General features: G+C 28.4%; 1 protein-coding gene across 5 annotated transcripts in view; it reads left to right on the top strand.

The window, feature by feature from the left end:
- The window catches only part of LOC126737935 (uncharacterized), a 220242-nt gene that overhangs the window by 184583 nt on the left and 19118 nt on the right, over nucleotides 1–16541 (top strand). For all 5 annotated transcript variants that reach the window (XM_050443042.1, XM_050443044.1, XM_050443040.1 and 2 more), the window contains 4 exons: nucleotides 5612–5797; nucleotides 5847–6193; nucleotides 10618–10903; nucleotides 16249–16454. In XM_050443042.1, the coding sequence (XP_050298999.1) occupies nucleotides 5612–5797; nucleotides 5847–6193; nucleotides 10618–10903; nucleotides 16249–16454 (1025 nt within the window). The remainder of the gene's footprint in view (nucleotides 1–5611; nucleotides 5798–5846; nucleotides 6194–10617; nucleotides 10904–16248; nucleotides 16455–16541) is intronic.

Below are 16541 nucleotides of genomic sequence, written 5' to 3'. Positions count from 1 at the left end.
GTTAAACATTATAGTAATAGCGTAAGACAAAATATTTAAAACATATTTGTACTTGTTTTCAAATAGACCTGCTATAGGTTTTAATTTTACTAAATATATTTGTATAACTTAAGTGGTTATGGTTTACCTAATTATATAAAGAAGTTTCAGCATTTTTGTTAAATAACTTTATATATGAATTGACAAATGTTTAGTTTTCTATGTACATTATACTAATTCTTTTAAGAAAACGCATAACCTCAATCGATATTAAAAGCTCTATATGCATAAGTAAAATTGTTATTTTTGTTACTTTACTAATAATATATTGATTGTTACTTTTACCAACTAAAAACCAAAAAAACGTCACTATAAGTATTACTTTTTTAAAATATCTAACACTCCATCTTGCTTACTAAATATTTATAATAAAAAGAGATACAATAGACATTTTCTTTAAAATTGTTTTTCTATGCCATATTTACTAAGACTAAAACGAGAATTTAAAGACAATAACATAGGCCCACTGCCTACTTTTTAACATTCATACGTTTTTCTTTTTCAGCATTTGTAACTGATGCTATACCAATAAGAGCTGAGAAATCGATCACGATCACACTTTCACATGATCAATGTTTACTTCAAAGGCAATACCCGTATCTCGCATTTTTCTTAAAAAACGACCCTGACTCTCTCAGACATAGAGGGATTATACAGAATCAATATCATGTTATTTCTGGCAGAAACAAATGACCAAAATGAAACCTTGGGTGACCCTTGTGCAAACTTGGCTGGAAAATATTTCATTCTGACCCAGCGCAGTGACAAATGGGATGCACTGGCGCCAAACGACCTGGTTATATATCGACACTGGTTTAGCGAAAAATGCTCGCGGAAGCAGAATTTTTTTCAGCGAATATTATGTCGTTTTCCGGTATTTTTTTTTCCAGAAAACTACTTTATAGCTTATCCTAACCGTAAATAAATCACAAGAGTTTTTATTTTTTCAAACGACAAAACAAAATTAAAATAATTGTTAAGCGTACCATTTTATTTCTTCCGTCTCGAAAAATTCGCGTTTGTTAAATTAGCGTAAATTGTTTGCGAGAAAACAAAAGCGATATCCCGACGAGAAATCAAATGAAGGTGGCAAAAGTATCCAGCGTAAATTATTGCGAGAGGAAACGAAGGCAACGTTTAATGAAAACAAATTGTTTTGTTTCTTTTTGGCCTAAATTAAATTTTAATTACATTTACAAGAATTTATTTGGCCGTTGCTGCTGTTGAATATTTAACAGTGTTGATCTGGTTAAACCCCCATCCAGCTTTCTTAAATAATATAAGATAAGATAACGCTTTTACATCTTTAAAGCACAATAAAGGGTATACCCGTTACAATTTCAAAGACTTTATGTTTTGCCGATGACTTTAACATGTACATGGAAATAAATTTGATGGAGGATTGTCATAGTTTATAAGAAAATTCAGAAAGAGTTGTAAATATTGCAAGAGTTTAATAGGCTTTCTTTGGAAAATCACACCAAGATTTGTCTTGTATATATGAACATGATTTTAACCAATAAAATTAATTTTCCCGAAATCCTTTTAATGCTTTTATTCTTTGCCAATGCTGGTAGCACTAGGCAAAAAAAGACTTTTACCTTGGACTTTCCCAGGACAAACATTTTTAAGGGATCACGAATTTAAAAAATGTGCAACTTTTTTAATATTTGTGCAAGTGCTTTAGAACTGGATTTAAATAGCTCAGATGGGTCCACAAATTGTAAACGAGAGATTGTTTGATTCTCGCATACAGGCTTTGAAGTTATAGTTTGAATTATTTATTAGTATTTCTTTGCTAGATGATTGGGTCGTTGTATATAATATTGAAATAATAATACTTATTATTTCTATCTCAATTTTTAGTACTATCAGAATTGTAATATTAATTATTGAATTGTATCTGTAATTGGCCTTTTCGCTGTTGATTATAAAGAAATAAATAATCAATGTCTTAAACTACATTAAATACTTTAATTATAAAATTATTTTTTGTAATATATATTTATACAATATGTATGTATTAAATGCATATTATAAATTAGTTAGTAGTATAGAAAACTAGGGAGAGTAAAGAACTCTTAGCTAAATGTAAAATGATAATGTTATGTATGTATGAGAAATTCGAAATGGAATGGAAAATTTAAATTGCACCAATATCTTTAACAAAATAACAATATTCTTGTAGTACTACTAATTTAACTTGCAGGTTCTACTCAAGATCTTAAATACATAATTAGAATTACTAAATTTTATTATGTTATACTATAAAAAAATTGTAAGAAAAAAAATTAAAATGATAACAGACATTTTTTTTTATTCATGTCAGTAGAGTGAGTAAGTTAAAATGAAGACATTAAAAATAGAGCAGTGGCCTGTAGAAATTGATCCAGGACAAATCTAAATCATTTAATAAAAATCATTGAAAAAAACTCTACAGTGGCATAGCTATTAGAGCCTTAAACTCAAAGATAAGACAAGACAAGAAACTTTGCAAGCATGCAATTAATATTAAAGTAGTTGACTTTTAACATATAATAAACGACTTTTTTATTTATTTTGATATTAGGTTTAAATGTCGACTTCTTAAACTCATATAACCCTATGCTGGATATTTGTTATTTATGGCCTGGGGCAAATTACAAATGAACCCACTCAAATTTCTTATACCGCTAGCAGCCTGATTCACCCTCTAATGAAATAACCGATCATAACCTTGTTTTTGTTAAAATATCTATTACTTTCAGAAAGCCTTCTGCACGCTTTTTTGTTTAATAAAGGACATTTGAGAACTTGAGAATAAACGCTTTTGAAACTATATCATAGCATGGAATTTTTTGAAAATGAAGCATAATAAAAAAAGTTAAATATTCAGCGATCTTCTTATTTTGCTTTTTGATAAATATTCTGTAATAGTTGGAAGGTTAGTGCAACAAATCTTAAAGCTCCTTGGCTTACCAGAGATATTTGTGGACTGCAGAGATTAAAAGAGTTAAACAGAAACTGACTACAAGTATTATAAGACTTAAAGAAATCAAAAAAAGAAATGATATATTAACTATTTTATAGATTAATAATCCTTCTTACCTTTAGAATACCTCATAAGATGAGAGAATAAAATATTATGGTCCTCCAAACTCTGCCGTCAAATTTATCAAACGCTAAAAATATTAAAAAAATGTCACCTCTTATTTACAAACAGTAACCGAACAATATAGGCAGAGTAGATAAGATAACAATAATGCTTATAATTTTAAATCTTTATTTAACTTTTTGATTCTAACAACTTTGCAGAAAATACTTTCAAATTTGCTTACTCTTAAATCAAATGCTGTGAGTATAGACTTAACTAATTTGAAAATATTAAACATTTGTTGCCCTTTCATAGAAAATATTATTATGCTTATGATTACTTTTATAATAGAAACGAGCGATATACGTACCGATTTTTAATTTTTTAATTGCAATTGGGGTTTTTTTACCTAAAATTTATGATCCTTAAGTATTTTACCTACATTGTCTACTATTTCAATTAAATCTGGTGTACCTCAGGTTGCAATCTAATTCCCGCATATACTTACTCTTTAAATAATAGATTTTATTGCTGCTTCTTTATATTGTAATACACATGACTATGCTGAAGATACTAAGATATATTTTTCTTTCAATTATTAGGATATTCAGAAAGCTGCTGGAAAAATAAACCCGGGGGTTATCATACCAAGTTAACACTTAACTTGCGAACATAATCTTAACTTAAACAAGACCAAGTTATTATGTTTAGGCATTAAAGCCAAAAAGATATGGTATAAAAGTCTTTAAACCTAGGCACACGATGCCACAAGTTTATCATTTGTATCCTGTATAATAAAATTAAGCTTATTGGTAGATAATCTAAGATTTTATTAACACGTAAGAATGATTATTAAAAAAGGATTTTATGCTCTTAAAGTAATTTATAACAACCGTCAACTTGTAAACTGGTTTATCGCACTTTAATTATTATAGATTTCTCTACGGGCCCTATCTAACTACGGAGGATAGATAAAACATTTAACAAATTCCAAATTCTTGCTGTAGAAGTTTATATGAAACACGTAAATATGACCATGTCTCTCATTTGATCTCTGAATAAAACTGACTGAATATAAAAAACTAATGAAAATAACATCTCTTAAATTTCGTTCATAAATTTTTAACTAAACAAGAAGCATCTCAACATAATTATCACAACATTAACATTTCGAATTGCTATGCGTGGTAAATTTAAATTTTTACCACCCATAGCAATTTACAATGTTAACGTTAAATCATGCCATGCTTTTACTGCACCATAAAACAGCCATGTTTCGGAGATCTTTTACTATAAGGTATTATAAATAAGGTATTGGTATAAGGTATTGTAAATTTTTTCTATAAGGTATTATAATAAAAGTTTATTTATTTATTTTTATTTATTTATTATTTAATTTTTTTTCTTGTACTATTATTTTTAAGCCTAAGCTGAACTTAAAATGTTTGTTTTTTTACAATATTTTAAGTTTGATTGTTGTTGATCATTTTCTAAGTGCATCAATTGCTAACAATTTATTTAATTATATTTTACTGATTTGCAATATAAAAAATAAGGAATAGAAAAAAACTACGACCTATACATTTATATTCTCTTTACATGAAAAAAAAATCACTCAATTCCTTTTAATAATAAAAGAAATATTAACAGAAAAATTAAAAAACTATAACGAATGGCTTTTACGCTTTATACCGAGAGAGTTATGGTTTTAATAAAGGCACCAGAACAATACCGACGCCCTTGTCGAACATTTCCGCAGTGTCAAAGGTGAATTACACTTATAAATTAGGTGATTATCTTCAGTTATCGTGCCTTTTACACCTTACTTTTATCTTCTGCGAGATTTATGTGAGTAGCAGGCGCTAGCATATCCCACTTACAAAATTAATTAAATTTTTGACAAACAACCCGCTTATTAAATTTACGCGTGTGAAGTATTTAAGGATATTATTAAATTCTTTAGTTTTGATAAATGCGGTAAAAGGAATAAAGTTTTTGTATAAATCAAAGGTGTTAACAATTATGCCCTTAAAATGTAATTTTTGATTGGTGCAAAGCCTAAAATAAAATCTGCTAAATATGCTTAAAAAACGTTAATACGTTTTTTATAATGTAATACGGTACGAATGTCAATCTTAACAACTTGCCAAGTATGGCTCTAAATTAAAAACATATCTAGGCAATATCCTTTTCTGTAATTTCCTCGCGTAGTAAAAATCTAATAAAACAGATATTAATCACATCGTCCTTTATATGGAAGACTGTGATTTATTTTATTGGAATGCAATAATGAATATACGGGAAATACGATACAAAAACTCGATTTTTCAATTTTATTTTAACGATACCTATAATGGCTATTTAAAACTTTTTAGCTCAATATATTCCCAATAGATTTTAAGTGCTACTATTTATTTAGCTTTTATTTACACAAAGCTTATTGATAGGCGGAATAAAATATTTAATCACTTTTATAATTGACCGATTTTTTTGTTACAGTTTGTTTAATTTCATCAACTCAAAGTCAAGTTTTCATTCCTGATGGAGCAGCACAAGTGGCAACACCGGTAGTACAAGATCTTAATTTGGTAACACAAACCGTTTATGGTTTCTTAGACTTCACGACGACGATTGGTAACACTGTAATGGTATTTTCACCTCAAAGCTCATCGGCACCTTTAACAGGTAAGTAACTATAAACCCTTTTTAAAATAAAATAACGCATTTTTTATAGAAAAGCCTAAAGATGTGTCATCCAACGTAATCGTCGATAACGCCCCACCATTAGCCAATAATGAAGTAATCAATATACAACCATCAAAAACTCAGATTAGCAAAAAAACAGAAATAAGCCAGAAAGTGGCGTCGATAGTGCAAGTAAATCCTGCACCAAAATTAGTTTCAAGTAAAGTAGAGATAAAATCCTCGCCCATCTCCCAGGTGAATGCAATTCAGAGTAAACCCGTACAGAAAGCTCCGATAATTATAAGTAAAGTTGAGGTTATCGAGGAAACTAAACCCAGTGCAGTGCATCAAAATGTAGTCACCAAAGTGGATGTGGTAACTAAAGCTGCTAAGTCGGTAAGTAGGTAGGGAGAGAGTAGTGCAATCCAATTTTAATGCGGTTTTATACTGTTGTTTCAGTAAAAGCCTATTTAGTCGCTCTTAAATTTATAAGGGTTTACTTAGCAAAAATGATTTTATATTAACTAATTAAATTATATAAGGTATACAACATGATATCGTCCTTACTTTACACTAAAAAGCAAAAATTTCTTGACATACAAAACAGCAAACAAAAAACGTTAATATTTATTTAGCGATGTTTCGACCTTCTTCACGTTAAAAATTCCAACTGTGTTACATGTTTTATTAATATGTTTCACATCTAATAACGAAAATCATAAAAACTTAAATAGGTTATAAAAAAAACTAAGTTAAAATTATCTTATTAAGGTATACTTAAACAAACTGGGTTAAGGTAATTGAGGACAATATATAATTTAAATATACTATCATATACTTCAAAAAATTGCATATAACATGCCACCTGGACATTATAATTCAGAAAAATACAGTAAAATAGATGCCTACGAGGTTTTAATTGACGTTTGTTGACGGTTTAAAGTAAAGTAGTAGTATACTAAATTTAATTTGTTGTTTAATTCTATTAACCAATCTCAGTTTAGTTTATTCAATATATTGCTCGACATAATAGCAAGGGACAAAGTACATGTTTCCAGATTGGTCAAAAATTGATGTTACCCCTTTAAATTTAGAGAATAGTTTTGAAACGGTTTTCGTACATAAATGACTAAAGAGAATCCAACATTGTTGAATTTTTTCTCTAATTATGCCATAAAGCCTGGGAAAATGTGCAATTTTTTTTCTATATCTCTATATTCATTTATTCTATATTTATTTAATTCTATATTTATTTCTATTACTCTATATTCAAAATTGCTGGGGTAATATTAGAGAGTTATTAGAAGAGATTTGACTAATAAGTGAAAGATTCGTTACCTAATTCAATGGGTCACAAATTTTGTATTGTGTTAATCTTGTGTTGTATGGGGCTGGTTTAGAAATAATTTAAAAGCCCAAGTTTGGTAGGTTAGTTTTTTTTATATTAATTGATTCTTAAGAAACCATCTTATTTTGTGTACTCTAGTGTATCAAAAAATAGGAGCTGGCCTTTAAATTCAATTTCTATGATAAAATTTAAATTTGCGTCAAAGGAATTAAAATGCTTAACTATGGTATGTGTTTTATCCTTTGTGACAACTAAATATATCATTAACATATAATTTAACAAATTTAATGGAAACAGTATTTCCTTATGGATCTGGTTAAGTACGTCTTAGGTCTGGATAAGAGCTTGCCTGGTTCGCCATTGTAGTTTTCTACAAATGTTGATAAAAAGTGGCTAGTATATAAACAAAAAAATAATCAGATCTACCAACCAGAAATCTCTGTTTACCATTTTTTTTTATAACTTGTTGTTTTGGGATGTTAGTAAATTGATATAGTATAATAAAATATAGTCATTAAGCAAAACATTTTATATAATACTCAAATTTAAAAGTCGTTTTATTTATAAGTGTAGATAAATTTATCAATAATAAAATTATTTTATATAGTAATTAAAAGACTTTATAGGGTAAAGAATTGATGTAACTGGTCTAGGGCTTAAAATCTTTTATTATATATTTTTTTTAACCTATTCAGTTTAGTTTGTGATACTTTTTTAATGTTTTATTTTTAGACTCAGAGAGGCAACCATTTTTATAAATGTAAAAAATCATTCTTTTTCCTAATCATTTACAAATCGAATAATTATTTATCATACGATACATGGCAGAAGAATATTCCTCTTTGGTCATTTTATTCTACTACCCTTATCAGATCCTCAAACTAAGATTTTCGGGTAATTTATATGTTATAGTTTTGCTTTGATATAATAATGGTCAACATATCTGCAGATAATGCTGTTAATTCATTCTTGTTTGCTCCTCAAAATTTACAAAATAATACAGTATTTGATATCTTTAATCAGTGTAGAGATGGAATTTTCATTATAGGTAGAGAAAATTTAGGGCTAAGGCTTATACTGATAATTATTTAAAGGTGCATCCAAACAATAACCCTTTTTTATTCGTTAATTAGTTAATAAATGAATTTTTTAAAAAAAATTTTAATAATAGCCCAATGATCTTAAATACAGACCCAGATTTATGGACCAAATAAAATAAAATTTATCCTAATGGTGAATTCTTTTAAGCCTTTTATAATATAAAAACCGTTCTTTAAACTTAGGATATAACACCAAATTTTGACCAAATCTGAAGTCTATCCCTTGGTTTTATGGCAAATAGCAATATCAAACTAAACAGAAAGCTTAATGTCTATGTGTGGCATGTTCTATATAATTTTTAAGCAAATGACATATGTTGTCTCAGATTACTTTATTCTACTTTGTTTTAGTTTATTTTAACTAGATTATCTTATCCTGTTGTCTTGTTGTTCTGTATCTGAAAAACTTTGGCTCTTTACAGATAATGTTGCATCTCGTCGAACTGTTAATGTATTTGTATATTTTAATTAAGATTAAAAAAAAAGGTTGATTTTATTTTTAATGTCTGTTATATTTTTTATGTCAAAAATAAGATATTTGTTTACTAAATATTTATTTAATATCTGCTTCAAATTTTAAACTTTTATGAACTTAAAAAAGAAGTAAGATAAAAAAGTAAAGGCAAAAAAGAATTTTTAAAACTTAAGTACTAAATTTAAGTAGTAACTTAATAAAACCATCAAACATTAGCGAAATTCAATATACAAAATTACGAATTGTTGTTTAAAAATTCTGATTCGCAATCGGTTCGGATACAAAATAATTCTATAGGTTCAATTATATTATTAATAAATTCTCTAAATGATTTTTTTTTAATAACTAGACCTTCTTTTGGCGATTTCTGCCTTTGTTGGATCTTAAATCATATTTTGGTAAAAATGATCCCTAGTTTTAACCAAAAAATACTTTTTAATAATCAACATATTATAGTATTGTATTTAACTAAAAAAAATTAATTTTACGATTATAGGATAAATTAGTTCTAATTAAACATTTGTTAGTATATTTTCTTAATAGAGTGAATTCATTTAATGCTTTAATCTTCATTTCCTTAACTAAATTGTTTGCCTATTAAATTCCTAGTTAAATTTATTATTGTAATTATTCTTGTCATTAAATAATCGCTATAAAATATAATGTAATATTGAATAATTAAATGTGGCTAATTTAAAATTATCATCGTTTTAACATTTTATTATACTACATTTTATAAGGAATAAAATAATTATTATTTGAATACCTAACAGATTTAAAAATTTTATTTACTTTGTATTTCTTGTACATAATAAACAAAATCTAAAAAAAACTGTTTTAATTTTTATAGTTTTTTTGATATTATGTAATATGTGAATAAATTATCATATTATTATAAGTAGAGATTATTATATTATTAAAATTATATTATTTTAAAAATGTGTGCGCAAATTTATCCTTAATTTCATTTAGTATTACAGAATAACGAAATTATGTTAAAACATTATGTTGCATAATCAATTTTTTAAACGATTATTTTATTACTATTTATTTTTTTATTTGAGAAGTCTATTTTTATAGATAGTTTATAATTATTTATTGACTATAAAGTGCAGTAAAAAAAACATATTAATATAATAACTTAAAATAAAATAAAACATCTTTTTTTATTGTACCTGCTAATCATCAATATTTGTACTTTTGTTTATCTCAAAGAAACTCAGAATATATAAAAGTTATAAATATAAATATTTTGTATCTCTAAATAAAAGACTTAATTTCTATATATAACGAGTTGTCAAATTAAATTACCAAATATGATGCGAGATATAACATAAACTTAATTATTTATAGTTGCTATGACGAAAGTTTTAAAAGCTTATTATATATCTAGAGTTTCTGGGAAATCTAATTTTATATCTCTGTTGTATGCATAAATAACTCAGCTTCATTACTAGATATAGAAGAATGGCTAGAAGGTATAAAATATTAAATGTCAATATTATATGAAGGTATTTTGAGCACCTAATACTAGAGCTACCAATGAAATATGTGAGTTAATACTATGCCATATATATAGAAGATAACATTTTTTATTATTCTTCGAAACCAAAAAACAAAACAACTGATTAGTTTTTAGCAGCTCATATTGTAGACAGGTTTACAATTGTAAATTGAAGTTTTATTTCTACATGGACTTTTTTATTTTAAGTGACTTTAAAGGTTTTATTGAGCCAATAATAACATTATCCCTAGTCGCCATTTCCCCAATTTTATTTAAAGGCGATAAAATTATATAGTGGTAATTTCGTAAAGTTTCTTGTCAAACTGCCGGGCAATAACACTTATCCCACATAAATATAGAAAACTTAACCACTTGAAAACTTCACTATTCCAGATCATAGCGAGTAAGGTCGAGGTAATAACAGAGGAAAAACCAACCCGAAGTGTCGTTCAAGTAAAATCAGACGAGGAAGATCAGCCGGCCGTGATTATCGGAAATAACATCGGCGAGCCCGAATACGATTTCCTATCCAGACAACCGTCGGAGGTCGTGGAGGAGACGTACAAAGTAATAAACTTAAGGCCGAGCTCTAAGTTTCAGTTGAAACCTCGGGCGACGGCCGAACCGAAAAACAAGAAGAACGACCCACAACCTACCGGATTAGTTTCAAAAATGGAAGGTATTGTATCAGTGTGTTATTTGAATTTTACATACAGGATGGCAGTTTAAAATTTGCTAACCTTTTTCTTGCAGTTAAAAATATGCAAATTCAGAAAGACACGTCAATTTAAATATTCCTTTTGCTTTTTGTTTGCTGGAGGTATTGGAATAGTAGCGTTTTAAGGTTGCAGAAACAGCCTAGCCTGCACTAAGTTTTGGTTTTTGAATTTTATTGTTTACACAAAAACTATTGCAATGATTCTCCTTCTCGTACAAGTGATTATTAATTCAAATCCAAATTCAAAACATGGAAATTTAAGTTACAAGATAGTAGTGCATCTCGACTATATGAGATACCTCTGCCCAAATAAAATTGAAATGGCTTTCCAATTTTTACTTAATTTTACCTGCAAGAATGTTATTGATAATATTTATTGCGTTAATAAGAAATGATAAAATTTAGGAAAAATATTTAAAAAAGTTAAGAGCTATAAGCTTAATATAGTTTAATTCAAAGAAATACTCCAAATATTCATGGTGTATATCTTATTCTTTTTTTATTGTATTTACAGGGTTTTTATCTCCTTACGTTTTAACAATTTGTACTACTTATTTATTAGACTTTTAATACTTGTTGGTAACAATAGGGTAAAAATGAATTTCTACATACGAATCACGGTTTTTTAATTAAAATTGAAACATTTCCAAAATTTCTTTTCGGAAGTGATTTGAGGCTTCCGGCAATATACATGGTGTTATAGGACCCATTGTATTTACAAAAAATGGTGCTAGTAGAACACCTAAAGGTTCAAAAAGCGTTTTACGTGAAAACGACTATATTGCGAATATACATTGTGGCTGGTTATTTTATTTTTATATTATTTTTTTATATGGTATCTTCATAAATTCAGTTCCATAATATTTAAAAAATCCACTTTCTTGGATAAATAAACAATAAAATAAGATGAATAAATCATTTTGTATATCCAAAGAAAATGCTAAAAATAATAAAGGAACAGGGACTTAACTTGCTTTCATTATTCTTAATTTTTCTTTTTATTCCATAATTATGTTTAACGTTATATTCATTATTATTGATTTCCCTATTTTTGATAACTTATTAATCTCGGCTTATTGTGAATTAAAAAATAGCACTCTTTTCAAATGCAAATATTAATTTTGTTTATAGATATTATCACAGTAATCACCATATCACCAAAGTTTTGCTTAAGTTTTAAATTATTTAACAAGAATCAAAGGATCGAACTTCTTTTATTGATATTTACATTGAGAGAACTCCAAATGGAAAACCTTTTAAAGAAAACGTTTTGGACATACGTTTTGGCGTGAAAATTTTAAGACAAGTGTTATAAGAACAGATGCTCAATTAAGATTACCACCAATACGCGTACGGCATCTGCTTTAGAAAGAAAAAGAATACCCGTATCATATCTAAGGTAACAGACATAAAACAGACGAATTACATCTTTTATTGGAAGAGCTAAACTTTCCACATATTGGTGCCATAACAGAACATTGGTTAAAGACTGATGAGCCTGTATTTATTAAAAACTATACCACTTTAGCTAGATATAATAGAAGTAATTTATCTCAGGTAGGTACTATGATAATATCCACTAACAACGATTTTTCTGTGGTCACAAAATTTGATAATTTATTATCCTAAAAAGTATTCGAATTTTCCATCGTCTATTATAATACCTTTGACCTTAATATAGTTTCTATTTACAAAACACCTGACGCGGACGTGCAAATTTTCTGCCAAAAATTATTAAGCTTGCTAGAATCCCTGCCCTTAATAAGCAAATTAATTTTGTGTGGCGATCTTGATATTGACTTCTCCAGTGTGTGTACTGCTAAGGAATCCCTTCAGTACATATTTGATTTATTTGGGATGGTTATGCATATTTACTCCCCAACCAGAATAACCAAAACTAGCTCTTATATCATTGACTACGTCGTATCAACCTTTGATCCGGAACTCGTTGATTCAACTTTCTTTAACTCAGGTTTCTCCGATCATGAAACAGTGTTAACTAAATTTTCTCTAAATCACAAAAATAAAAGATTTCCGCGCAAAATGTGCCGTATCTTTGGAGAAAAAAAATTCTTAAATTTCAAAAATCTATGTCTAAGAACGGACCGGGACTTCCTATCTGATGATGTTAACACTGAGTTTTCTCGATTTATAAAGTCACTGTCTGATTTGGCATCCAACTCATTTCCTCTAAGACCCATCAAAATTAAACAAAAAAAACCCTGGTCTACTAAAGGCTTACGCTTGTCTTCTAAAAATATACGCTCCTTATCACACTTAAAAAAATTCTCAAACAGCGTGTTCTTCCACGATTACGTAAGGCTGTACAAAAAAATTTACCAAAACACAATAAAGGCAGCCAAGGACCTCTATTACAATAAAAGGATTTCTAATTCTGGAAATGTTGGTAAGGAGACTTGGTCTTTTGTTAATGAATTAAGGGATAAGGCTTCTCCATCTATCACAATCTCCACTTCACCAGATAACTTTACCAACTACTTTATAAATGTAGCCAAAAATCTCATGAATACCGTAACTCCTTCCCACGATCCTCTCTCATATCTCGCTAATGAGAATTTACATAATTTCTTTTTTACACCCATAGCATTAGAAGAACTACGCAGCACAATAAAAGACATTAAAAACAAATCTTCCTCTGGGGCTGATGGTCTAACACTCAAAATGTTTTCAAATCTCCCGGATATCACTTTAAACCATCTTACCAACTTGATTAATATATCTCTTCAAATTGGAATCTTTCCAAGCTGCCTTAAGACGGCAATTATTATTCCTTTACATAAAGGGGGCGAGAAGGATCAATGTTCAAACTACCACCCAATTGCACTTCTCCCTACATTATCGAAGATTATTGAAAGACTGGTAAAGAAACGACTTTTATCCTTTTTGCTTAAATATAAAATTATAACCCCGCATCAGTTCAGATTCTTGAGTAACAAGTGCACCAATGACGCTTTGTTGTCCCTCTTTAATAATATATACTCCAGCCTAAACAGCCATCTCTCTACAGCAACAATTTTCTATGATTTCTCTAAAGCTTTCGACAGTGTAAACCATAATATCCTAATTAATAAATTGCAGCATTATGGAATTAGAGGAACACCTCGAGTGGTTCAAGTCATACCTGAACAACAGGAATCAGTTTGTTAGGGTTGATTCGATGACGTCTTCGTGCAAGCCAGTAGAATGCGGGGTACCTCAGAGCTCAGTTCTAGGCCCTATTTTGTTTCTTCTATTTATAAATGATATTGCTAATCTGGACATAAAAGGTAAAATTTGTCTCTTTGCGGACGATACTAGTTTTTCTTGGAGCAACTTAAATATAGTGGCTGTTCGTAAAACCATATCTCGTGACCTAGTCACCATTAAATCGGTGCGAATCAAATCTCTTGTGCCTTAACGTCTCAAAAACTAAAGTATTATCATTTCGCGGTGCGTTGCAACCTTTTGTAATTAACAACAACAGAATGGAGGTCGTTGATTTCGTAAAGTTCTTGGGACTGATGGTAGACAACTCTTTAAAATAGGATATCCACATCGATTCCTTATCCAAAAAATTAAGTTCTGTATGTTTTGCTCTGAGATCAGTATCCAGGGAGCTAAGTTTGGCAACGGCTATAACAGTTTATTATGCCCTGTTTGAGTCGCACCTCCAATATGCCCTTCCGTTTTGGGGTACGTGCGACTCAATTTGAGCGCATATTTAAGCTACAAAAGAGAGCTATACGCTATTCATTAAGACTAAATTACAGAACTAACTGCCAGGAATATTTTAAAAAATTTAAAATACTAACTCTTCCTTCCTTATTTATATTTGAATCCGTCTGCCTAATCCGCAAGCACTTATCAGACATGTCAGAAAGGCCATCTCACAATTATCCTTTTAGAAACGCAGAGTACGATCTTCATCTACCAACCCCACGATCAGAACTAGTTAAACATTCCATTCTTTACAATGCAAAAAAAATGCACAATCATCTCCTATTTGAAATCAAATCAATAACAACTTTTACCAAATTTCGGAAAGCTCTGAAATCATACTTACTGGAGAGAGCCTTATACACAGTAAACGACTTTTTTAATAATTAATGTTATCTAATTTTAAGCACGCGCTTCCTAAACACTGGTTAATTTGTTTATGTTGTTATGATAATGTACATAAATAATTAGTAGTAAACAAATTAGTAGTTTGCTAATAATGTTTTTGTAAACAGGTGCCTGCTTTTTTTTGCCGACTTTGTATACAAGTGAATGTATATATATTTTATAGTTTTTAAGGAAATATGACCTCAAACAATTTATAAAATTCTTAAGTTTTTTGTATGTTCTGTTGTATTTTTTGTTTTTTTCTTTGTATATATTTTGTTTGTATGATTTATTTAAATGATTTTGCGAATTTTGTGAATGAGGTCTATTTAACGTAAGATGATATTTTTAATATCAGTAAATTTCATAAAAATCAAATTGCATAAGGCAGATTGATGTGCAAGAAAAATGTGCACTTGCCTTGACTTTTGCCTTGACTTTAATAATATTTATTTGTTTGAATTAACTAGATAGTTAAGTGCTCGTTATTTTAAAAATTTGACATTTCTTAACGAAAAAATTAAATAATATAAACTGGATGCATCGTTACTTTATAAAAATGATTTCTAAAATAATTAGATGTTGTGGTTAGTGTCCAAGCCTTCTAAAATTAGGTCACGTTTTTCTGCATTTTGTTAATTTATTAATTTATTTACAAATGTCACTCATATGTCTGTAAAATTAATTTTTATATCTATACATAAAACTATATATAGTATGAATTAAATGCAACAAAAAATTATTAAAAAAAATCCATAACACTCAATTTATTATTATTGCTTACCAAATTCTATTTTAAATTTAATTTTGTTCCTAATTTATTGTACTTTTATAAACAGTTTAAATATTATATCTACAAAGTGCTTATTTGAAAGGAAATATATTAAAAAATATTTTAGTCCAATCCTAAAATTAAATGATTGTAGGTATACACTAAAGTCATATTGACCAATTTAGGTATCCCTAATAACCACCTTAAGTATGTTTACTGATCACGATATATGGGGTTTTTAGTACAATTTTGAAAAAAAATCTTTAAGTTGAATTACAAATTAATAAAACGATTGAAAAAACAAGATAATCAAACATAAAAACTTGACGAAATTAATATGTTCACAAGAAAAAATTTTACGTTTCTTGTAAATACAATTCCAAAATAACATAAATATGCAAATTTTAAAATGTTTGTTTTATTATATAAGGTATGGTAGTCCACGATGGAATAATGACGTCTTACGAGACAAGTGTAATAGGAACTTTCATTAACGGCAAATATGCCCAAGTACTACAAAGTACTTCGCACGTCTATGGCAGCCCCAAAGACAAGACTTCACCAAAGGCAAAAATTGCTCCGTCCCAGAGTTTGAGGATTTTAAAAACTGCTGCACCTACTTTAAAAAGTAACAAGGTAAGAAATTGTAGAATAATAATAAAAATAAAATATTAGGAGAAAAAAAAGGAAGATTTATTAATTTCATTTCACTCAGAAAAGTTA

The sequence above is a fragment of the Anthonomus grandis genome, chromosome 6 (genome assembly GCF_022605725.1).
Source record: "Anthonomus grandis grandis chromosome 6, icAntGran1.3, whole genome shotgun sequence".
Classification (NCBI taxonomy): Eukaryota; Metazoa; Arthropoda; class Insecta; order Coleoptera; family Curculionidae; genus Anthonomus; species Anthonomus grandis.
Note: the sequence above shows the minus strand (reverse complement) of the source record. Positions and strands in the feature narration are given on the sequence as shown.